At 39.7% G+C, this 26,565-nt stretch overlaps 2 protein-coding genes across 2 annotated transcripts; both read left to right on the top strand.

Annotated features, from left to right (window-relative positions):
- Positions 1 to 7,642: 7,642 nt before the first annotated feature.
- On the top strand, positions 7,643 to 8,572 carry LOC308519560 (olfactory receptor 7E24-like; the record flags this gene model as incomplete). Its single annotated transcript, XM_081091581.1, has 1 exon — positions 7,643 to 8,572. One exon carries the CDS (start codon positions 7,643 to 7,645, stop codon positions 8,570 to 8,572), a length of 930 nt encoding a protein of 309 aa, XP_080947707.1.
- An 11,400-nt stretch (positions 8,573 to 19,972) lies between these two features.
- LOC308519548 (olfactory receptor 7E178-like) lies at positions 19,973 to 20,917 on the top strand (the record flags this gene model as incomplete). The annotated part of the gene is made up of 1 exon (XM_081091570.1): positions 19,973 to 20,917. The coding sequence occupies one exon, from the start codon at positions 19,973 to 19,975 to the stop codon at positions 20,915 to 20,917; it is 945 nt and encodes a 314-aa protein (XP_080947696.1).
- Positions 20,918 to 26,565: the final 5,648 nt, after the last annotated feature.

Genomic DNA, 26,565 nt, shown 5'->3' with positions numbered 1-26,565 from the left:
AGAGGGGGCAAGAAAAACATTGATGTGAGAGCCAAACATCAATATGTAAACTGCCTCTTGCACGCCCCCTACTGGGGACTGAGCCCACGACCCAGGTATGTGCCCTTGACCAGGGATCAAACCAGCAACCTTTCAGTGAATGGGAAGACATGAAAACAACTGAGCTACACCAGCCAGGGCAGAAAGTGAATTTTTAAGTGGAAATAATAAATCTAAGGAGAGTCTTCCTTTTAGATAGGTGACTAGAGGCAGGCAAGTGAACTTCCCCCTGGGATGGGATAGGGCTCAGAAGTAATTGAGCTGGACCAAGGACACTGACTTTTTCCTCCCGTGGTTCCCTAAGATTGTGAAGTCTGCAGGGAATAGAGTTCATGGACCAATTTGGTTAATTAAGAAGACTGTGCATTGAGTGCTCAAAGGCATACCACCATAAATAATTAGTCTGTGTCTCCAGCCTGTCAGGTTTCCAGTCTCTGTCCAGCTGGTTTCACATCTGTGCCTCTTCCTTTCAGAACAGTAATCTCCATCAGGAGGTCTGGCCCAAGTCTGTCTTTCTGCCAGTCCTGGGGACAGAGCCTCAGCCATCATTGCTCACCAGGCAGAAGAGGACTGGCCCTCCTTGGTCATGCACCAGCAGAATGGCAGCCCAGCCCAGTGAGTGCCATGGGAGACAGTGGAGGGAGGAGGGCCTGGGGAGCATTGTTTGCTTATGTTCAGGACAAGCAGGACATTTGGGGTAGACAGGTGGTAGGGCACCAAAATGCAGTTCCTATTCCAAGCACTATGAAGTTTATGTTCTTGGTTCTGGTGGGAGTCCAAGAACTTTCATTCAGAGTTCTGCTTTCCTCTAACAATAGCTTTAATTCCCATGGAAATTACCCCCGTGATGGCAGAAAAGTCCTTTCTAAACTGTCCCCTAAGCCCTAGCCGGTTTGACTCAGTGGATAGAGCGTTGGCCTGCGGACTGAAGGGTCCTGGGTTTGATTCCAGTCAAGGGCACGTACCTTGGTTGCAAGTTCCCTGGCCCTGATTGGGGTGTGTGCAGGAGGCAACCAATCAATGTGTCTCTCTCACATCAATGTGTCTCTCTGTCTCTCCCTCTCCCTTTCATCTCTCTAAAAATCAATGGAAAAATATCCTTGATTTAGCCTTAACCAAAAATAAAAAAAACAAATAAATAAACAAACAAATAGTAAATAACAAGAACTGTTCCCTAAGTAATCCAAAATCATGAGGTGTTGATGATGATGAAGAGGAGGAGGAGGATGAAGACAGTAAGCCAGATACCATGAATGGTCACTGAGGACTTCCCAAGAGCCAGGCTCTGAGCTGAGTGTTGTACAGCTTGTTCCATTTCATCAGCATAATCACTCCCCAACAAACAGGAATGCACATTATCATCATTTTACAAATGAACAAAAGAGCACAGCATATAAATATAGCTTGTAAGAGGTTATGTGGTAAAATAGGAGTGAATTCAGGTTTGAATCCAGGCATCAGACTGTAGACACAGAACACATAACCACTATTCTCTCCTTCCAAGCCAACCTTTCATTTAACTTGTCAGGTCACTCCAGGCAGAGACCCCCCTGTTCACTGTTCTCTTTCCTTTGGGGGTTCCTTGTGGACCCCAGCAGAGAGTAATGGATGCCCCTTGCTGCACTGATGAAAAGGAGGATAGCTGAGCTCAAAGTGGGGATCATAGAAAAATTAGCAGATTATAATTTAGGGCAGATCTTGCTCCTGCCCCCACTCCTTAAACTGTCTTCCTCCTCCTTCATTTCTGTACCTTAGGCCTCTCAATTTCCAGAAGAGACATAAATTGAGGGTCTTGAGTTCTATTTAGGAAACTAAAACCAGTGAAAAGATGGATCTTAGCTGTACTTTTGGTAAAGACCCCTGACCTTCTGTGTTCATCTTTCTGAAGTGTCAGGAAACAGAGTGAAGAAATTTATCACATGGGCAATTGGAGACTGACAATTCAGTTTAATTTTGTCTGCTCTGCTTATTATCGTGTGCAATATGGGGCAAGTTCTGGGTATCTCTGAACCTCAACATTGTCATCTGAGTTGATCCCTAGTTGTCACAACTGCACTGCCACAAGGATTAAACAATATAGTGAAAGAACATATGCGATTATGTATGTGATGGATGTATAGAGAAAGGAAAAATACATTTAAACTATCATTATTAATATCAACAGACTAGCTTTATGCACTTTGATTAAAATATTCTGTGATTTGAAGGTATGAGCTTACCTGGATCTCTGAAGGACATTTTTAAAGAATATTTTTATTGATTTCAGAGAGGAAAGAAGAGGGAGAGAGAGTTAGAAATATCAGTGATGGGAGAGAATCATTTATTGGCTGCCTTCTGCACACTCCCTACTGGGGGTCGAGACCACAACCTTGGCATATGCCTTTGACTGGAATTGAACCCAGGATCCTTCAGTCCACAGGCTGATGCTCTATTTACTGAGCCAAACCAGGTAGGGCTCTGACAAGACATTTTATTTAGTCCTTGTACAAATAGATACTGATTGAATGAAGGGAAGTGACTGAATCTCATTCATTTGTGATTCCTCAGAGCCTATCTTGTCTTTGGCACAGAGTAGCCAATAAAAACAAAAAATCCCTGTCAAACATGAACTAGATCCTTAGCTTAGAGCAGCACAGAGTAGGCAAAAAGGCTTCCACCCACTGGGTGCTGTTCTGCCTGTCCTTTCATCCCGTTCAGCAATATTCCACAGGACTAGAGACATGATGCAATAGGGACTATGTGTATCTATTACATGAACTTCCTATGAACCTACTATTTTCCTTTATAAGACATACATCATTCAATTGCCAAAAAATTCTGGCGATTTTAAATACTGAACAATTTTAAAGGACGGGAAAGGAGAAGATCAATCTTACTTCGTGGACTGAGACACTTTTAGGATTTCACATTTAGGATGCCAAGTCATTCCGTGTTCAGGTTCCTTGGGACAAGGAAGGCTTTGGCTTCTCTGCCATGTGATTAAATAAAAGTCATTAAATATTTCTTGAGATTAAATTAATCAATAACCTGCTACTGCAAGAATAATTGAATTCTGATTAAAAAGCAATAGGTGAAGATATTAATTGCCAAACTTTTGGGGGTATTAGTCTCCCTATTTATAGGTAAAAAATGCCATCAGGGAGAGGTTGAGATATCTGCACACACTCTAACTTTACTGTGTGAAAGATGCAGGACTCAAATTTCATCTCATGAGTCCTGTCCCAGGAATCTCTCCTATCCACTAGACCTGAACAAATATATTTTTTCTCATGTTTGTTTTGTCTAAGACAGTGGTTCTCAACCTTCCTAATGCCACGATCCTTTAATACAGTTCCTCATGTTGTGGTGACCCCCAACCATAAAATTATTTTCATTGCTACTCCATAACTGAAATTTTGCTACTGTTATGAATCGTAATGTAAATATCTGATATGCAGGATGTATTTTCATTGTTACAAAGTGAAAATAATTAAAGCATAGTGATTAATCACAAAAACAATATGTAATAATATATATGTTTTCTGATGGTCTTAGGCGACCCCTGTGAAAGGGTCGTTCGACCCCCAAAGGAGTCGCGACCCACAGGTTGAGAACCGCTGGTGTAAGATGAGGAAACAGAGGCAAAATAATTGATTTCTCCTATTGGGACTCAGTGAGGTCATCTATGAATCAGGGGATAGACAAAGTGTTTCATAGGGGTCCTTCTGGAATATATATTGCGGTCTATAGGATTTTTTTTATAAATAGTAATGTTTTTTCCATCTCACTTAGGAAGTCTAAGATATGCAAGCATTATTTCCTCTACAAGTTGAGAATTTCATGGGATCATGAGATGACTATTACTAGACAGACTTCGGGGACATCCTGGATCTATATCTCAACAATAAGAGCAGGTAATTGATTGTATTTGATTTCGTTTATTGGAGAAAAGTTTAGGCAACTAATAGTAAAATTCAATGTGCACTGATTTTTACAAAGCAGACAATTATACGTCACACATATCTATCCTATAGACATTCTCACTTGTGTGATTTGGACAGGTAACACAATTTGCATAGAATTGTCATTATAATGAATTAAAAATAAAATGAAGTCTATTCCTCTGGCAATAAGATCATTAGCTTAAAGGTTTAAACTAGATGCATGTACTTCACATAAAGATTTAAAATATGAAAGTTTTTTTTTTTAAAAAAAAAACAGGAAGTTTTAATGAGAACATTTCAGGGATAACATGTGTAGTATGATACTTTACAACTAAATTTTCAGGAAGACTGTTTATGAGTACAAAATCAATCCTAATGCCATGGAAGCATTGGCAAGAACATATACCCACCAAATTCACTGACAAGGTTGACTTTGTGGGACAGGTATGCAGGGGAATGGGACAGAAACAAAACTGAAATGTTCTTGGTAATATTTCAAATCTCTATGAAATACAAGTTCTGAAGCAAATATTACTGAATGGTCACATTTTAAATATGGTGAGTGGGTACAATGATAATAGATAACATTAATAAAACATTTGTTAAGTGCCTGGTAATATTCTAACACAATGATTCTCAATTTTGGCTGTACATTAGAATCACCATCAGACTCACACATAGAAATTCTTATTTAACTGTTTGTAGGCTGTCGCTAGGGCATCAGTATATTTTAAAAGATCCACAGGTAACTGTAGTGGCCAATCAGAAGTGAGAGTCACTGGTCTATATTGATTTAATTAAATTTCTTGCAATAACCCTATAAAGTAGGTTCCATTTTTATCCCCATTTTATAAATGTAGAAACTACCCAGGCTTTTGTTATATTATTTTATGTGCTTCCCTATTTGCACTTTTCTCAAATTAAATCATATTGCTACCGGCCAGCAGAAAGGGAGTTTCAAGTTGTCTTCAGGGAGCTGGTTTAAAGAGAACTGTAATTCCTGTTAGTAGGAAGGCTTGACATAAACAATTTTCAACTAGACTTAAAAAGACTGAGTTTTAGACATAGCTTTCGGTCTTCCCTTGGGTGTGAAACGCCAACTGTAAATAAGTTGGTTGATTTGATGAGAAAAAAGAATGTTTCACAAATTTTAAAATTAGAAGCATGTTTAAACACTTTAACCTAGCCACTACATGTGGAGAGAAGCAGAGCAAAGAGCAGTTGCAAAGACTCCCTGAGATTGTATAGTGTGATATAAATAACCTGCCTGAAAAGCCTAGGGGTAGAATTAATATTTGAAAATACATTTTTGCATCTTTTAAAAAATATTTATTTATTTGATTGGGGTGACATTGGTCAACATGAACACATAGGTTTCAGGTGTGGGTTTCTATGTTATAAGATCTGTATATTACATTGTGTCCTCGCCACCCAGAGTGAAACCTTCTCCTGTCACCACATATTAGAACTCCCTTCTTCCCCTACCCGCTTCTCTCTGGCAATCACCATACTGCTGTTTATGTTTACAAGTTTCATTTTTATATCTTACATATGAGTGAAATCATATAGATCTTAGCTTTTTCTGACTTATTTTACATAGCATGATGTTCTCAAGGTCCTTCCATATTGTTGCAAATGGCATTCTTTCATTCTCTCTTATGGCTGAGTAGTGTTGTATTGTGTATAGGTAGCACATCTTCTTTATCCAGTCCTCTATCATGGACACTGGTTGTTTCCATGTTTTGGCCACTGTGAATAATGCTGCAAGGAACATAGGGGTGCATATGTCTTTGCAAATACATGATTTTGAGTTTTTATTTATATACTCAGGAGAGGGATTGCTGGTCATATGGTAGCTCTATTCTTAATTTTTTGAGGACTGGCCATACTAGATTCCATAGTGGATGTATCAGTCTATATATGGACAGATAATATTTGACAAAGGAGCCAGACACACACAATGGAATAAAGATAGTTTCTTTAATAAACATTGCTGGGAAAACTGAAAAGCCACATGAAAATGAATGAAACTGGATTATAGTTTGTCCCCATGTACAAAAATGAATTTAAAATGGATCAAAGACCTAAATATAAGACCCAAAACAATAATCACATAGAAGATAATATAGGTACCAAACCTATGGTCCTGGGCCATAGAGGACATTTTACAAACTTGACCCCAAAGGCAAGGGAAGTAAAGGCAAAAAAAAAAAAAAAACACACAACAAAAACCAAAAAACAAACAAACAAACAAAAAAACTGAATGGGACTATATCAAACTAAAAAGCTTCTGCAGAGCTAAAGAAACTGACAACAAAACAAATAGCCAGCCAGATGGGAGATGATATTTGCAAAAAGTAGCTCCAACAAAGGTTTAATTTCCAAAATGTATAAAAATTCATAAAGCTCAATACCAAACAAACACCCCAATCAAAAAGTGGGCAGATGGCCTGAAAATTCACCTCTCCCAAGAAGGCATACAAACAGCCAATAGCTATATGAAAAGATGTCCAACCCCACCAGCAGTTAGGGAAATACAAATTAAAGCTGCAGTGAAATACCACCTTACACCTGTTAGAGTGCCCATTGTCAGCAGGACAAGCAATAACAAGTGTTGGAGCGGTTGTGGAAAAAAGGGAACCCTCATGCACTGCTGGTGGGAATGTAGACTGGTACAGTCACTATGAAGACTTTCAAAAGAAAACACAGCTCTAGCCGGTTTCGCTCAGTGGATAGAGCGTGAGCCTGTGGACTAAAGTGTTGCAGGTTAGATTCTGACCAAGGGCACATGCCTAGGTTGTGTTCTTAATCCCCCCACCCCCCAGTAGGGGGCATGCAGGAGGCAGCCAATCGATGATTCTCTCTCGTCATTGATGATTCTATCTCTCTCTCTCCTTTCCTCTCTGCAGTCAATAAAAAATATATTAAAAAGGAAAAATAATATTTGAGTGAGCACTTATTTCCATTGAGGATGGATATTGGGGAAAACCAAATGATAGTAAAATCCAGGATGATAACTATCATATAAAAATTCTGATTAATTACATTTGACTTTAAATTAGAATGCTGGTAATGATATACATATGCATAAATATTCCAAATTAAAGACTTTTTTGGCATAGTATTTGGGTAGATTAAAGTATATTTGCTTCCCAGTGTCTTTGAACTGGAGTGATTTAAATAAAATTTTATTAATGATTTTAAAGAGAGAGGAAGGGAGAGAGCGAAGCATCAATTTGTTGTTCCACTTATTTATGCATTCGTTGGTTGACTCTTGTATGTGTCCTGACTAGGGATTGAACCTACAACCTTGGTGTATCAGGACGACTCTCTAACCAACTGAGGTACCGCCCAGGGCTGGAGTGATTTCTTTTAAGGGAGAAAGATATTTCTTATTCCATATATTTCTTTCAGGAGGAAACTAATATTTACTGTGTTCATGACTTTATTAACTCTATTAACTTTAGTGTCTCTAAAGTAGGTATATGTAGAAACAGGTAAATACCCAAGAAATCAATGAGGAAAAATTCCTCTGAGGTAATGAGTTTGCCACCTCTCCTTAAGAATTAATGCTTCACTTTGATTTGACTGAATCGAAAATATAGACTCAGCCCTTGTTGCCTGTTTAGTTGTTTCATTACTCTGAGCATCTTTCCTTTTCCAGGATGTGTCTCAGCCCCATGGAACTAAAGAATCTAACATGTGTCTCAGAATTCTTCCTCCTGGGTCTCTCAGATGACCTGGACCTGCAGCCTCTGCTCTTGGGGCTCTTCCTGTCCATGTACCTGGTTGCCGTGTTGGGGAACATGCTCATCATCCTGACTGTCAGCTCTGACTCCCACCTCCACACCCCCATGTACTTCTTCCTCTGCAACCTGTCCTTGGCGGACATCGGTTTCATTTCTACCACTGTTCCGAAGATGACTGTGGGCATCCTGACTAACAGCAGAGTCATCTCCTATGGGGGCTGCCTGACACAGATGTCTTTTCTTAGTTTTTTTGGATGTATGGATGACATGCTTTTGACTGTGATGGCCTATGACAGGTTTGTGGCCATCTGTCACCCTCTGCACTACTCAGGCATCATGAACTCACGCCTTTGCTGCTTCTTAGTTTTGGTGTCATTTTCCAGCAGCCTTTTGGAGTCCCAGCTGCACAGTTTGATTGTATTACAGTTTACCTGCTTCAAGGATGTAAACATTTCTAATTTCTTCTGTGATCCTTCTCAGCTCCTTCATCTTGCCTGTTCTGACACCATCACCAATGACATAGTCATGTATTTTGTTGGCGCCATCTTTGGTGGTGTTCCTCTTGCAGGAATCATTTGCTCTTACTATAAAATTGTTTCCTCCATTCTGAGAGTTCCATCGAAAGGTGGGAAGTATAAAGCCTTCGCCACCTGTGGTTCTCACCTGTCTGTTGTTTGCTTATTTTATGGAACAGGTATTGCAGATTACTTTGGCTCAGGACTGTTGCCTTCCCCCAGGAAGGACGTGGTGGCCTCAGTCATGTACACTGTAGTTACCCCCATGCTGAACCCTTTCATTTACAGTATGAGGAACAGGGACATTAAGAGTGCCCTGTGGAGGCTCTACAGCAGGGCATTCTAATGTGGATATCTCTGCAATCCTTTTTGGAGTATGGTTGGTAAAACCAACAAAACCAAACATGTAGACCAGTGAATACTCTTTCCTTGGTCACATTCTTTTTTTGTCACATAGTTTGCATTCCTCTCCATGCCTCACATATGAACTTTACATCTTTTGATTTGTCTTTAATTGAATTGGCAAAGTATCCTGGGATCCTTTGTACATCATAGTAAATGAATGAGAGGTTCTCCTCATTGATTCTGATATCCAGGTAAAATGCACAATTTTCTTAGTATATACTTAAACTTTACTTCTTTCCCCATAGTTCTAGAGTATTTTCCATACAAAATTTGCATCTGTCAAATATATTTATTCAGGTAATTTCTGAGGAATAAAGTTCACTGGTTTTCAATTGTGGATTTTATTGGAGTGCCCTGGGCATTCTATAAACACTGGTGACTGGGTCTGTTGGAGGAGTTTGTCGAGAAGATGCAACTGCCAGTGGACCCAACAGCTGGATTGTGGAATCAGAGACCCTAACCCTCTTCCCTGTCCTTGGACTGTTCATCTCACTTGCCTACCCTGAGCTAGAAACTAGCCTTAGGATACTATCTGGATGTATACATGACTGAATGCAGTTGGATTGTCAAGCCTCAGAGGGAAGGCAGGGGAGAGTGACTGGTGGTGGCGCAGAAAGTGGGGGAAGAGATCAACCAATGAACTCCTATGCATATATACATAACCTATAGACACAGACAATATGGTTGTGAAGGCTTGGGGGCGCGCGAGTGTGCAATGAGTGAAAAAAGGGACTTATGCAATACTTTCAACAATAAAGATTTATTTTGTTAAAAAGGCCTTTACTGTATATACATGTTTTATTTTTTTTAAATGTCTTTATTGATTAAAGTATTACATATGTGTACTTATCCCCCTTTTACCCCCTTAACCCCCCGAACTCTAACCGTCACCCCCCTGTTGTCTGTGTCCATTGGTTAGGCTTATATGCATGCATACAAGGCCTTTGGTTGATCTATCCCCTATACCCCCACCCTCTCCTACCTTCCCTTTGAGGTTTGATGGTCTGATCAATGCTTCTTTCTCTCTGGATCTGGTTTTGTTCATCAGTTTGTGTTGTTCATTATATTCAATAAATGAGTGAGATCATGTGATATTTATCTGTCTCTGAGTGGCTTATTTCACTTAGCATAATGCTCTCCAGTTCTATCCATGCTGTTACAAATGGTAAGATAAAATTAGGTGCATTCCTAGAAACGTACAATCTTCCAAATGGAATCAGGAAAAAATATCCTGATAGACAGATTAGAACTAATGAAATTGAAGCAATAACAAAAAAACTCCCAACAAACAAAAGATGTCTCTATAAATTTAAGAAGTTTGATATCATATCAAGCATCTTCTATGAGCATCATGGTATAAAACTAAAACTAATCACAAGAAAAAAAAAGAAAACAAAGGAAGACATGGATGCTAAATAGTATATTACTAAACAATGAATGGTTTAATGGGGAGATCAGGGAGGAAATAAAAAGATACCTGGAAACAAACAGCAAAAGCAGTCCCAAGACATAATTCATAGCATTACAGACCTATCTCAAGAAACAAGAAAAATCTGAAATAAACAATCTAACCCAGTGATGGTGAACCTATGACATGCGTGTCAGAGGTGACACGCGAACTCATTTAGGGTGACACGTATCGACAGAGACAAAAAATTGCATAATTCAAATATTTGTCTCTCGCAACGGCCAGAGTTGGGCCTCACTCAAGTAATATTATTACTCACATTACTCATGATCAATAATGCAATTCTAAAACCGGATGTAAACATGTACATCGGTGTTGTGTAGCAAAGATACATAGTGAAAACATCCAAGATACATTGTTCCAATATTGACATTAATATAAAAAGGTTAAGAATTGCACTATAAATTAATCTTTACTCCTGACATTTATTTTTACTCGAGTGACAAAATGCCCAATTCTGGAATCGGCCTCGTTATTGTCAACCTGTGCCTCGGGTAAGCTTCCCGTGCGTTCAGGTGCATTTGACAAACGGACGCACTTGATCGCCATGTTCGTTAGGAGACAGGAGTGGGAGGGTTAGAAGAAAAAGATATACAGTGCAACAGTGCTCGACGAGACATTCTGCTTCTCGGATAATTGATTACAGCACCATATATTTGTTGGCTATACATACTATGTTTGAATTGTTTTGCACCAGGAGTCAGTGCAACAACACTGCAAAAAGTTAATAGGTAAGATACCTATCAACCTTTTATAAAAAATGCCGTGATTTATATTTATTTATTTTTGCAGCCTTGTGATGGAGAATCAAAAAATTAAAAAAGCAAGATTGAATGATAAAGGAAGTGGAAGTAGCAGTAGCCAACCCTTTCAAGACATATGGACCGAGATGTACAGGATTGTTGACAGAAACAACAGATCATTGTGCATACTGTGTAATGAACTGGTAGTAAGCAGAATGTGGAATGTAAAGAGACATTTTGAAACTAATCATTGTCAGCTCTTGAAAAAAGTATCGATGAAAGGAAGGAATACATTTCTAGGCAGCTACACCCCTAAAAAGTCAATCAAATTCCATTATTAAATTTGTAAGATGCTCTACAAATTTAACATCAGCTAGTTACTGTATTGCTCCCTCCATAGCTCAGCATGGAAAAGCCCTCAGTGATGGAGAATTTATTAAGGAAACATTTCTAAGATGTGCACCAGCTCTATTTCATGATATGAAAAATAAAGATGATATTATTAAAAGAATTTCTGAGTTACCACTCAGTAGAAATACTATCAAACACAGAATAATAGATCTTAAAAAAAACAAAAACGTACAACATCAATTAAAAAAAGACTTAAATAGTTGTAAATATTTTTTGATTTCTCTTGATGAAACTACTGATGTCACATCAAATGCTCAGTTGGCCATTATTGCTAGATATTCTGGTGGTCTCACAATGAGAGAAGAGTTGATAAAGTTAGAATCAATGCCAATAAGTACATCAGGAAACGAAATATGTAAGGTTGTTATGAAAACATTCAGTGACCTAAACATTGATATCTCTAAAATTGTGTCAGTCATGACAGATGGGCACCAAATATGGTGGGAAAAAATGTGAGATTCCTGAAATTATTTATGGAAGCTATTAGACATCCACTTGTACCTTTTCATTGTATTAGCCATCAGGAGGTGTTGTATGCCAAATCGGGATTCTCAGAATTGAATGATTTAATGTCAGTTGTAACAGAAATTGTGAATTTTATAGCTTCTCAACTCCTTCACAAGCGAGAATTTTCTGCACTTTTACAGGAAGTTGATTCAACCAACAGTGGACTACTGATGTCCAATAATGTGAGATGGCTGAGTCGAGGTAAAGTAGTTGAGCGATTTGTGGGGTGCTTTGAAGAAATTACGGTATTTATTGAGAATAAGGATCTGGCATGTTTCCTCAGAATAATGATCATAAGTGGGTCAGCAATTTGATGTTTTTTTACAGATCTCTCTGTTTATATGAATGAACTGAACTTAAAATTTACAAGATTTTGGCAAAAGTATTGACGCTATGTTTAGATACATCAAATCTTTTTTAAGTAAACTTAAAATTTTCAAGCGAGATATTGAAACTAAAACTTATAAGTATTTTCCTCAGATAAAAAAGTATTTCAAAAAGGCCACTACAACAAGTGTGATGGAGTCCATACTTATTACCAGAATATAATAAACTTGTTATTAGAACAGTTCAGCGAAAGATTTGACCAATTTAGAAGCCTAGAACAGACCATTAAAATAATTAAGTATCCAGATGTAGTTGTTCATAGTACTTTGGCATTAAAGGATTTCCAATGGATGCAAATTGATGATTTAGAGATGCAACTTGCAGATTTTCAAGCTAGCATTTGGCCTCATGTGTTTGTCGACTTAAGGTCGAAACTTGAAAATCTGGAATGAAATCGTTTGAGTAATGAAGAAGAGTGCAACTACGAACAAGAAATTTTGAGTGCTTGGAACAGATTACCTGACACTTTTAGCGACATAAAAAATCTAGCGATGGCTTTGCTAACAATTTTTTCATCAACATATTTATGTGAGACTTTGTTCTCAGCATTAAATAATATTAAAATGAAAAAAAGAAACTGGCTAACAGATGAAGTTAGTGGCGCTTGCTTGGCCTTGAAGTGCACCAAGTATGAACCTGCAATCGAAGAATTAGCAGACAATCTTCAGCACCAAAGTACATTGTTTTTCTGTTTTTCTTCATTTTATACTTATTTTTTGGTTGATTTTTCTTTGTTAAATGGCATTTAAATATCCTATCTAATAATAGACAAACATGTTAATTGACCATACCTTCGCTACGCCTCCCACTGACTTATCAGCATGATATGCAAATTAACCATCCAGGCTTGCTATCTGCGACCCCGCCACCATCCAGGCTTGCTATCTGCGACCCCGCCACCATCCAGGCTTGCTATCTGCGACCCGGGGCGGTGGGCATCCTGTGTGCGACCCAACACGGGGCGGTTGGGTGGTGCAGCAGCAATCGGCTGGCCTGCCTGGCCGTCATCCGGGCATCCCGTGTGTGACCCGGCCCTGGGTGCCTGGGTGGGGAAGCAGCAATCCACAGGCCCGGCCAGGTGCCCCATGTGCGACCCGGCCGGGGGCGGTTGGCCGGAGCAGCGAAGGCTTGAAGGCATCTCCGACCAGAGCAAAGGCCTGGGTCCCGGGTGCCAGAGGAAAACCCGTGCCTGCAGCCAGGGGAAGGGAAAGCCTATTGCATGAATCTTTTTGTGCAACAGGCCACTAGTATAAAATAAATATCAAAAATATAAACCTTTTTTTACTATGGTTGCAAATATTAAAAAAAATTATGAATATTTCTATATGTGACATGGCACCAGAGTTAAGTTAGGGTTTTTCAAAATTTTGACACGCCGAGCTCAAAAGGTTCACCATCAATGATCTAACCTTATGCTTACAAGAACTAGAAAAAGAACAAAAAGCAGTGCCCAAAGTGAGTAAAAGAAATGAAATACTATAGATTAGAGCAGAAATACATAAAATAGAGTCTAAAAAAATACAAAAGATCAATGACACCAAGAGCTGTTTTCTTTTTGAAAAGATAAATGAGATTGAAAAACTTTTAATCAGATTTATCAAGAAGGAAAGAGAGGAATCAAATAAAGAAAATCAGAAATTAAAGAGGAGCCATAACAACTTACTCCATATAAATACAAGGGATATTAAGAAAGTAGTAGGAACAGCTATATCCCAATAAATAAAACAATATTGATGTCATGAACACATTCCTAGAAATGTACAATTTTCCAAAACTGAATCAGGAAAAAATTTGAATAGATAGATTGCAACTAATGAAACTGAAGCAGTAACCAAAAACTCCCAACAAACAAAAGTCCTGGACCGGATTATGTTACAGGTGAATTTTACTAACTATTTAAAGAAGAACTAAAACCTATTCTTCTCAAATGGTTCCAAAATATTCAAGAAAAGAGAAGACTCCCTAGCTCCTTTAAAGAGGCCAGCATCATCCTGATTCCAAATCCAGATAAAGACTGTACAATGAATGAAAATTATAGCCAATATCCCTGATGAACATAGATGTTAAATTCCTCAACAAAATATTAGCAAATGGAATTCAGAGACACATTAAAAAGATTATGCACTCCAATTTAGTGGAATTTATTCCAGGCATGCAAGGTTGGTACAACAGTCACAAGTCAATAAACCTGGGACATCACAGGATAAAGACCGCATGATCATGTCAATAGGTGCAGAAAAAGCATTTGATATAATGTTGCACCCTTTTATGATAAAAACTCAGTAAAGTAGGAGTAGAGGGAACACACCTCAGCATAATAAAGGTCATAAAAACAAAAGAAAATTTGCCATAGCTGTGTGATTGAGTTGGTTGGAGCATTGTCCCATACACCAAAAGGTTGCAAGTTCGATTCCCAGCCAGGGTACATACCTAGGGTGTGGGTTCAATCCCTGGTCAGGGTGCGTGCAGGAGGCAACCCAATTGACATGTCTCACATCAATGTCCCTCTTACTCTTTCCTGTTCTCTCTTTCTAAAATTAATAAAAACATACCGTTGGTGAGGATTTAAGGGGGAAAAAAGGAAGTTTTATCTCTTATGACAGAATGGATGAACCTGGAGAGTATTTTTTTAATTTTTTTTCTTTTATTTTTTTCTATTATATATTTGTTAGCCTGGAGAATATTATGCTATGTGAAATAGGCCAGTCAGAGAAAGAAAACTACCATGTTATTTCACTTATATGTGGAATCTAATGAACAAAATTAAGTAACAAAATGTAAATAGACTCATAGATTCAGATGACAGACTGACAGATGTCAGAGGGAAGGGTTTGGGGGGCTGGGTGAAAAAGGTGAAGGGATTAAGCATAAAACCCTCCTCATAGACACTAACAACAGAATGGTGATTATCAGAAGGAAAAGGGTTTGGGGTGCAGTAGATGAGGGTAAAGGGTTTCAGGATAAAAGTTGATGGAAGGAGACTTGACTTGGGGTTGTGAGAACACAATACAATATACATATAATGTATTATAGAACTGTACACTGAGCCCTAGCCAGTTTGGCTCAGTGGATAGAGCATCAGCCTGCAGACTGAAAGGTCCCAGGTTGGATTCTGGTTAAAGTCACATGCCTGCGGTGTGAGCTTGATCCCCAAAAGGGGGTGTGCAGGAGGCAGCTGACCAATAATTCTCATCATTGATGTTTCTCTCTCTCCCTCTACCTTCCTCACTGAATCAATAAAAAGATATTAAAAAAAAAATTGTACCCTGAAACCTATATAATTTTTGTTAAACAATGTCACCCCAGTAAATTTAATTTAACAAATAGAAAAAGAAAAGACGAGATGACTATAGCCCTACATTCAGAACACAGACATCTGTGAAAACCCCCATAGGATTTAAGAAAATTGTCAATTTGTTATATCAAAATAAATGGTTGTCTAATGTAAAAATATGCTTAAATTCCACAGAAAAAGTAGAACTTTGATTGCCTTTATAAATAAGAAGAGAGAAACCACATCTCAACACATAAAATCCCAAACCCCAAAGCTAGACTATAGAAAAAAAGGAAGTTTCTCTTTAGAGGCATAAATATTAAATGAGAAAATAGAAATGAGATCATATTCTTGGTATAGAAAACATAATTATCCCTCCATGGAATGGTCAATTCAATGAATGTGCAGACATACATGGCACATATTGCTGGTTTTCAATTGAAAAAATTCTTTAAATTTATATAATTCCTGCAACTTGGAAGTGAGAAGTACAGGGGAGCTTTCTCCTGAGAAGAGGAAGGCCTCAAACCTGAAAAATTACATTCCCTTTTCATCTTCTATTAACAACAGCCGGTCCTCAGAGATTGAGATAACTCGGACCCATTTGACTAATTATGAGCTCTGTGCATTGAGCTCCCAGGGCCAAGCAGCAATAGATAAGCAGCTGTGCCTCCAGCCCTTCAGGTTCCCGTCTCAGTCCAGGGGCTTCACATCTGAGTCTTCTCCTCTTGCATCCACTGCATCAGGAGCCCATGACTAACTCTGACGTCCTGCCAGACTTGATGGAAGCTGAACCTTCATTGCTTGCCAGGCAGAACAGGGGCAGTGGATTCCCACTCCTTGGTCAGACTCCAGCAGGGACAGAACTGCCCAGTGAGTACTGTGGAGGCGCTGGATGGAGAAGGGACTGTCAGGAGTATTTTTTTTTTTTCATCATTAGGACAAACAGGAGAGTTGGGGCAAACAGCTGGGAGGGCACCAGTATGGAACGTTTCAGATATTTTTGTCCTTATAAAGGTAGAATCTGAATAGCTGGAGGGAACCATCTGAGTCTCATTTTTTTCTGATCCCCCAGGGCCTATACTCTGTGTGGCAGAGACAACAACAGTCTCTGCTAAATATTGAATAGACGCTTCCTTGGGTCTCAGAGACAGAGCTTGGGTGATAAGGCTTCCTCACCCCCAGGGCTTTCTCTCCTGTACTTTCCCTCCTTCCAGCAATGCCTCCTCTCCTGGGGCTAGCAGAGGAGAAAACAGTGTTTGTGCGCATCTATGTACAGATTTTCTAAGAAAACTTTCATTTCTATTTAGTAGAATCCACAGATTTAAATACAAAGAGAAATGGTGGAGATTTTCATAAAAATGAAAAAATAAAAAAAGAGAGGGAAAGAGAAAGGGAAGTAAATCCTGGTGGGTGGACTGAGACACATTTCAGGATATCCACTCATTCCACGAGTGAATTACCTGGCACATGATAGGCTTTCATCTCTCTACCGTATCATAGAATAAAATGTCGTCCTTCAGCCTTTCCTGGGGTTGATTTTCATCAACAAGCCCACTCTTCCAATCTGATTTAAAGACATCAGTGAATGTCTATAGGGACAAACCTCTGTTTGGTGCCACACATTTCGCAGAGACGGGTGTTGTTCTCCCATTTCTATGTAAGAGATACCTGCACAGACAGGTGGCAGGACTTACCCACACTTGCCATTTGTGGTGACAGCTGTGGGACTCAGACACAGGTCTCCTGCTTCCCACCCCAGGCTCTGTCCCCTCCACTGCAGCACAATGATTATTTCTTTCCAAACCGGCTTTAGTCTCAGATGAGCAAATGAAGGCACAATCAGCAGTTCTTTTCCTTGGGATTTGATGAGTTCATCTGTGAATTAGCAAAATGCACCAAGTGGTTTACTGGAACCTTTAATACATTAATGTTGTGGATCATAGTTTTCCTACGAGTAGCAATGCATTTCTCAGTATATTTTGTAAAACCAAGATATGAAAACGTAATTCCCTGTACAAGAAGTTCATTTTCCTGGGGCTCTATCATGAAGACTCTTGCTAGTCAGACTTCATGGAACTTTCTAACTTTATACCTTGGCAATGAGAGCATGTAGTTGATTTTGTCTCATTCTTATATTGGGAAAACAAGTATAGGTAATTAATAGCAAAATGGCACATATGTCAATTTTTATAACTCAATCAATTATATGTTTTTAAATATATCTTTAGAAAATTCTCACTTGTTTGATGTGGAAAGGAACTTAAGAATTTTCTTAGCCCTGGCATAATAAAAAATTGAAAAGGAAAATGATTATCCATCAGGTAATACTAATCATCATTTAAAGTGCTGAAAGTGATGTATGCATTTCACAGAGAGACCTGAAATGCAATGCTGTGGTAAAAATAAGAACTCAGGGAACAATATGTGTAACATGGGAGTTTTTAGATAAATTTTCAAGGAAACTGCTTATGTGTACATAGCGTAAGGCTAACATCATAAAATATTGAAAAGAGAATTCATCCAGCAAATCCATGACAATGTTTCCCTTCGGACAACTAAGCACAGGAGAAGACCATGCAGGAATAGCAAAATAACTTCAAGTTTTATCAATAATAAATATGAGTTCTTCAGCATGTGTTATTAAATATTTGTATTTTTATATGGGTAATGGGTAAAATGACATTGATAATAATTGATAACTTAATACATTTATAAATAGCCTGGCAATAGTTCCCTCCACTGGCTATATGTTAATATACCCAAAATACATATGTGTAGAAATTCTGATTTAATTGGTTCTAGGTTATGGCCAGCCCATCATTAAGCTTAAAAGATGGATAGGTAATTATAATGATCAACTTTCATTGATAACCAGTGCTTAATATTTTATATTTATAATTCAATGTTATTTCTTACAGCAACCCTATGAGGTCAGTTTAATTAATATACCCCTTTTACAGAGGAGCAAAGTACCCAGGTGTTTGCAATAGTGGTCTTTGTTCTTTTTCCTTTTGATCTTTCCCGTTACATCATTTTTTAAAGCAAAAATAGTTTTTTATGATATAGTGAATGTAAATTTAGGCAGTGTTTATAAAATAGAAATGATCAGCTATACACAAAGGAATCTAGCATGTCACACAAAGGAATAAATATTTAGAGAAAATAGCACTTCTGTTTTGACCTGTCAAGAGAAATGACCTGAGTTGCCTTCCGGGGACTAATTTAGGAGAAATGCAATCCCTCTGTGACGGAGAACTGACTTGGAAAGCTCTGAAGCTGGCATAAGAAAGCCAACTTAAAGTTTAAGGAAACTTTGCCCTAAATTTCTCCACTGTTCTTTGGAGGGTTGCTTTTGATGAGAAATTAACCCGTCACAAATGTTTCTGATTAGAGACAAATTTAAGAAGTGTTACCCATCCACTATAAAACTAAACAGTAAAGTGCAAACTGAACCTCAGATGTTTTTCTTGGTTTGTGTATCACTGTTAGAAAATAACCTTTCAAAAAGAAAAGTAAGTACAGAGTATTCATGAAAGTTAGTTATTATTTAACCATTGAGGCATTGTAAATTGCTATCATCTTCAGGATCAGTGATGCTGTATGATTTTGTTCAGTTAACAAAAACATATTTTCCCCCCTAGTTGGTTTGGCTTAGTGGATAGAGCGTTGACCTGCACAACGAAGGGTCACCAGTTTGATTCTGGTCAAGGACACATGCCCAGTTTGTGGGCTTGATCCATAGTAGGGGGTGTGTAGGAGGCAGCCAATCAATGATTCTATTTCATCATTGATGTTTCTATTTCTCACTCCCTCTCTGAAATCAGTAAAAATATATTAAAGAAGACAAATAAAAGAACAAAAGAAAAAACACACATATTTTTCAAAATATGTGGTCTACCAAGACCAAATATTTATATATGAGTTATATTTGAGGGACTTTTATCAGACAACCCACCCATTTTAGTGAGCACTTACCTCCATGAAAATGGATGTCAAAAACCAAATAAAGATGAAAACCCTTAAAGATATTTGCCATGTCAAAATGCTATCTCATTATGAACATTTTATTTTAGGTTAGAATAGAGTTAATGTGGTTTTAGCTCTTTCTAGACTATATTTAAAAATAAGGAAACTTCTTATACTGCATTTGGGTGAGATAAAGTACTTTCAACTGCTTCTTTGTTTCTTTCAATTATAATATTTGTCTTATAAAATAATATATCTCATTTCATATCTTTTTCTTCAAAAGTTGAGGGCTGATATTTTGATGCGCTCATGAACTTTTTACCTCAACATGTCCTTTCTTCTCTAATATTCTTTGACCCAGTGACTCTAAAGTGTTTGTCTATAGAAACAGATGAATAGCCCAGACATCAATAAGGAAAGAGTTCTAAAAAGAGTTAACAATGTAGTCATGTTGCTGAAGGTAATGAGCGAGGAGGGTATGTGGTCCTCAAGTGTAAATACTGTATTTGTGAATTGCTTGAATCCAAAATATGGGCGCCTCTACACTTGCTTCATTTATTTAGCGCTCTCTTCTTTTTCAAAATGTGTCCTATCTGCATAGAACCACAGAATCGAACATGGGGCTCAGAATTCTTCCTCTTGGGACTCTCAGATGATCCAGAAGTGCAGCCTCTTCTGTTTGGGCTGTTCCTGTCCATGTACCTGGTGACCATGCTCGGGAACCTACTCATGATCCTGGCTGTCATGTCTGACTCCCACCTCCACACACCTATGTACTTCTTCCTTTCCAATTTGTCCTTGGCTGACATCAGTTTCAGCACCACCACAGTTCCCAAGATGCTGCTGAACCTCCAGACACACAGCAAATCCATCACCTATGCAGCCTGCCTGACTCAGGTTACCTTTTTTTCTCTTCTTGCATGTTTGGAAAGTCTACTCCTGGCTGTGCTGGCCTATGACCGGTTGGTGGCCATTTGTCATCCCCTACACTACCTGGTCATCATGAGCCCTCGCCTCTGTGGCTTGTTGGTCCTGTTGTCATATTTCTTCAGCCTTTTGGACTCACAGCTGCACTACTTGATGGTGTCACAACTTGGCTTCTGTGCAGATGTGGAAATCCCTCATTTCTTTTGTGACCCTTCTCAACTCTTCAACCTTGCCTGTTCTGACACCTCCACCAATGACATATTGATCTACTTTACTGGAGCCATCTTTGGTGGTGTCCCACTCTCGGGGATCCTTTTCTCTTACTATAGAATTGTGTCCTCCATTCTGAGAATGCCATCATCGGGTTCAAAATATAAAGCCTTCTCCACCTGCGGCTCTCACTTGTCAGTTGTTTGCTTATTTTATGGAACAGGCCTTGGTGTGTACCTCAGTTCAGCTGTGTCATATTCCCCAAGGAAGGATGCAGTGGCCTCAGTGATGTACACTGTGGTCACCCCCATGCTGAACCCCTTCATCTACAGCCTGAGGAACAGAGACATCAAGAGGGCCCTATGGAGGATGATCAGAAGAATAGTCTGATCTCTACACCTGTGCTATCATTTTTGGTTTATAGAGTGGAAAAAGCAGCAAAATCATACACGTGCAACCAGATATTCTGAATCTGCAGTCACACAATTCATAAGTATCTATATGGCTTAATGCTTTCTGCTCACACAATTTTCCCTCTTAGAACAGCTATAATGGAATTGAGAGATTGTATTGGACTCGCAAATTATGTCATAACCCCTTCAGGATTATACAGCATATTTCAGTCTACCCCTCATACTTTCCTTATGCATTGCCCAGGATTCTTGGTCATGAGCAGTCTTGTTTCTATTCTTAAAAAACAATGATAGCTCTCTCTTTGTTGTTATTTATTCTTTTTGCACTTTCCCCATGATTCTTCTCTATTTTTCCATATACTTCCTGATTCATGACCTTGGCCATATTTTTGAGAAAATAGGTTACCATTCAATGTTGTATGCATGCAAGGGTATTTTGAAATTTTAATGGGATGGTATTAATACTGAGTTTGAATAAGTAGTTACCAACTGGGACTTTCTTAGGATAATTGGATGTATGATTCTCAATTATCCAGATAATTTTTTTCCATTCTATGTAACATCTCCTCCGTCAATTACATAGACCAAGATGAAAGGACAAATAGTGTATAATTCCACTTATATGAGGCACCTAAAGTAGTCATATTCATAGAGACATTAAGTACAATTTTCATTGCCAAAGGCTGGGGGAAGAGGGAATTGAGAGTTAGTGTTTAATTGGAAAATAAAGAGTTTTATTTTGCAAGATGAAAAAAGAGTTCTGGAGATGCATGTTGGTGCTTGTTTCTCAGCACTGTGAATGTACTTAACTATTGAACTCAACACTTAAAATGGTTAAGATGGACAGGACCTTGGTTGGCTCAGTGGATAGAATATCAGCCTGCACACCAAAGGGTCCCAGTTTGATTCTCGTCACCAGATTGTAGCTTGGTTGCAGGCTCCTCCCTGTCTCGGGGCCCTGGTCAGTGCTGGTGCAGTAGACAATCAATCGATGTGTTTCTCGCTGTCTTTCCCTCTCTCATCCACTAAAAGATCAATGGAAAAATATCCTCTGGTGAGGATTAAAAACAACAACAACAACAAAAATGGTTAAGACGGTAAATTTATGTTATGTTATTTTACCACAATAAAAAGAAAAGTTATCCTTTTAGTTATGAGGGACATGTTCCAAGTGTTTGGGGTACCACTTAGCCCTCAGCATCAGCCCCCATAGGGACCGGCCTCAGCTGCAGAGAGCCACGGTAACCAAGGCCATGCCTCCTTCTGAAGCATCTCACATGCCATGACATTTGGCATCTGGTCACCAATACCAGCCAACTCTAAGGGATTATCCTCAACCCAGACCTTCCTGGTGATTTTAGGAGGCCTTTGAGGGGCTCCAACTTGGCTTGACTTCATCCAATGCCCTTCCTCATTACAAAGAGTTTACATAACCACAGAGTGTGAGGGACCAGTACCGGGAAGGCTGTTTTGACTTAAGACACCAGCCACAAGTTCAGAAGGCCCCAAGGCCACCCTCACTTCAGACCAGTAAGCCACAAACTCAGGGTCTCCCTCACATTCAATCATTTGCTCAAGTGACTCAGAATGAGGGCATTTCCTCAGGTTGAAGAATCACCAGCATGAGCCACAGAACTTAGGACAGTGTTGTATGTATGGTTACAGTTTGATTACAGTAGAGAAAGATAAATATCACATGAGTTACCTCATTCGTGGAATATAATGAACAACATAAACAGATGAACAAAAACAGATCCAGAGACAGTGAAGCATTGATCAGACCGTCAAACCTCAGAGGGAAGGTAGGGGAGGGCCTGAGTAAGGAGGAGAGATCAACCAAAGGACTTGTATGCATGCATATAAGCCTAACCAATGGACACAGACACCAGGGAGGTGAGGGTATGAGTGGGGGGCGGGGGGGTGGCAATAGGCAATAAGTGTTATGCCCAGATTTCAGGATCCCCAAAAGACCACACCAGGGAGCCAGCCGAGTCCGATGCAAAAGCAGAGAGTCTTTTATTCAAACCCGGGTGTGGCTCCCCTACCCTCCTTACTGACACAGCAGCAGGTGGCAGAGAGAGGCCTAGCCCGGTGTAAAGAGGAGTTTTATAGGGGGGTGGAGTAAGGGTAGGAGAGGGGCCCGTGTGCCCTGCCGATTGGCCAGGTGCAAGTCGGTGTCTCCTTACACAGGATGTGGTCATCTCTATGGCGTGCACTTCCCTTGATTGTCATTGGTTAGTCCAGAGAAATCCTGGGTGTGGCTAGCAGAGGCTTGGGCTTCTGGGAAGAAGCCTTGTTGAGCACATGGCCCTGCCCAAAAATGGAGGACCCATGGTAAGATGGAGGGCATAGTCCTCGCCCTTTCAATAAGGACACATATGTAATACCTTAATCAATAAAGAAAAAAAATGTATAAAACAAACCAAAACCAAAAATGAATACAAATTAGGACTAGTGAAAAGAAGATAGACATAGGGAATACTGAAGCATCCCATATGAAAGCTTCTTGTCCTCTCCCCATGAAGTTCGACACACTGTGACACAATACTCAGAGTCTTGCCAACCAGGTAGCACCCCTGAGCTCCAGTGTCCAGGGTTTAATGAGGCTTTGTTTGTTACCTCGATGTGATAAATTGAATTATTGCCCATTTGGTTGAACACAGTTTCCAGCTTTCCTCCCCACTGGGCTGACATCATGTGGCCCAAAGCCCCACCTCTTGATTTCCCTGGTTAGTCTTTTTGGCATGACCAATCTCCGTCTTGAATGTCTCATTAGTATAAATTACCAGGCATTGTTGATGGGGCCCACCACAAATAACAAATCAATCCTATCACTAGAGAAATGTAAAGGGCTTCATCTTTCTTCATTATTTTGTTCTCTTTGATATTTTTATTGTGGTTAAACTTATATATCATAAAATGAACTGTGACCAGTTTAAAAGTGAGTATGCCCAACATTTCAAAAGGCCAATATTCAAAATGTCAGTTTGGAGTAAGGAAAGGTTTATTGATCAAGATGGTGCCCAATTGGGAAGGTGGGGGCCTTAGAGGTTCCTCAAATCCATCTTCCTCCAGCCCAAGGTAAGGCTTCTTTTAAATCAGGGAAGGGAAAATGGGAGGGACAAGAGGTGATTAGTGGCAGCAGACATCTCTGGGCACCCTCAGGGATCTGAGGAAGAGCAAGAAATCTCAAAATCTCTCTGATGAGTCCTGCTGACGTTTGATAAACACTCACTATTTTGCACCAACTTCCCCATCTCCTTGGGAGAGGCACCTTCTGGCAAGGGGCTATTCTTCCAAAATCTCAAGTCTCAAAGGGAATTCCTCTAATGAGTTAGCATATCTCTAGCAGGAGCTTGAAGACCATGGGGGAAATGCAAGCTGAAAGGAAGACAGCCTCAGAAACCAAGTATTTTACTTTCTTACAGTAGCATTTTAACAATTTTTAAGTGTACAGTTTATACCCTTGGCATTAAGTACCTTGGCAGTGTTATGTAACCATCACCACCATGTGTCTCAAGAACTTTTCCATCTTCCCAAACGGAAACTCTGAATACATTGTGTTACAGAAGACGGGAGAAAACCCAAGCCTCACTTAGAGAAAGGCAGTTACATTTTATTATTAAATTCTGCGCAGGCCCAGAGAAAATTGTGTTTTTCAAATTCTGTACCCCCCCCAACATGGAGGAAACTCTCTCTGTTTATACATTTTCCAGTTCTTTGTCTCCCAAATTTGGAATGAGACTTCCAGGCCTTCTGAGAAAGAAAGCCTGCGTGCTGGGAAGGGGCCATGAGACCATATCTCAAGGCCTGGCCTGGCGCCAGCACTGACAACTCTGTCTGGGGCATAGTTTATGGCCTCTCTGGAGTGGGAGTAGTCTTACTTTCCTTATTATTTAAGCAAGCAAGCGTTTACAGAAGCCAAAATAGCAGGGTTAAAGTTTCAAACAGCAGTTTTTAGATAAGATGGATGCTTCAATGAGCACTAAGTTCCTATTCCTCCACTCTTTCAGAACCCTGGCAAACTCGTCTACTTTCTGTCTATGAATTTCACTGCTCTTGGTAAAGTACATAAGTAAAATAATATTGTACTTATCCATTCAGAATGTCTCCATTTGGACATTTCAAAATGTCAACTTCTAATGTTCTCTTTCCTTCCCAATTTGCTCCACTCACAGACCTCCCTGTCTCAGTGGGTGCAATTCCATTCTTCCAGTTGATCAAACCCCACACCCTGGAGACATTCTCAGCTTTTCCCCTCTCTCACACCCTGACTGACAACAAATTCAGGTGGCTCCTCCTTCAAAATGTAGCACAACCGACCACTTCCAACCCTTACACTACTATCCCTACCCTGGTCCTAACAACCAATATCACACCTGCATAGCATAAGCCGGTCCAAGCAGTCTGCCTCACTCTACCATCCATGCTCAACCTGCAGCCATAATGATTTTTTAAAATCCTAAGTCAGACCATGTTATGTGTCTGCTCAAATCCCTGCAGTGACTCCCCAGTCACTCAGAGTAATGAAGGCAAAAGCCCTTCAGTGGCAGAGAAAGCCTCACAGGCTGACCCCTGATGCCTGTCTTCCTCTGAGCTGCTCTGCTCCCCTCACTGGCTCTGCTGCAGCCACATTGCCTCCAGACAACTTCCCACCTCAGGGTCTTGGAATTAATCTCATCCTCTGCCTGGGGCACTGTTTCCCCAGATGTGCACTCACCTAACATTATTCACCATCTTCACAAATATAACTTTCTCAGTGAGGTTTATGAAGACCACTGGTTTTAATATGACAGCATGCTCCTTCCCATACCCTTGATTCTCTTAATCCTGTGGCAGCTGAGTCTAAAATAATGACTGACATATAGTAAATAGTCAGTGAAAATAGGTTTGATAAGTTGAGTAAACAAATGTGGTTCTGAGGGGTCTGCCAGTAACATTGTGTCCTGACTACAGTAGGTTGACCAACGAGGAAAGAAGATATGACTGTGCCAATTAGAATCTTTTTCTAAGTATTTTTTTTTTTTTAACACAAAGGAGCTTAAATACATCTAGTTTCTATTAAGTAGTGAAGTTGCCAGATGGGAGTAGTGAGAACACCTGTTTCCCAATCTCTTTTTATGTAGAGGTAACCAGTCTGAGAAAATAAAGCTGATAATCTGAAAGGAAACCCTCACGAAGGTTGAGCCCCTACTTGCAGTTGTACCAGTGTGCCGGAAGCCGGTCCGTCCGTGCTACCTGACACAGTCGCTGTAGGGAAGAAACATCTGCACAGCATATGTTTCAAGGGACCTGGCATATATGGCATACCGCTCTTAATATGTTTGCTCCCCCTCTTAGTGCTTTGTGTTTTAACCAGGGCCACCTCCCAGAGAAAGGTTGTTTCCCCAGGTGGGATGTTTCTCTGGAGTTGGGGACTGACGGGACTGAGGAGGGGAATGAATCAGTAAAACTCCCTAGTGTTACAGAAATACCGTGTACTACTTATGAAGAACTTTGACTAAGACTATTGGCAATAAATTTGGGACGTGTTGGGCCCACATCCACAGGGGTCTGCCCACCAGGGAAAGCACCAAAGCCTATACCCCTGGAGACCCACCGACACAGGGCAGTCCCAGGGAAGGC

Source organism: Myotis nattereri (assembly GCF_964212035.1).
Source record: "Myotis nattereri genome assembly, chromosome: 5".
Classification (NCBI taxonomy): domain Eukaryota; kingdom Metazoa; phylum Chordata; class Mammalia; order Chiroptera; family Vespertilionidae; genus Myotis; species Myotis nattereri.
The sequence above is the reverse complement of the archived record's forward strand: the minus strand, read 5'-3'. Positions and strand labels throughout refer to the sequence as shown.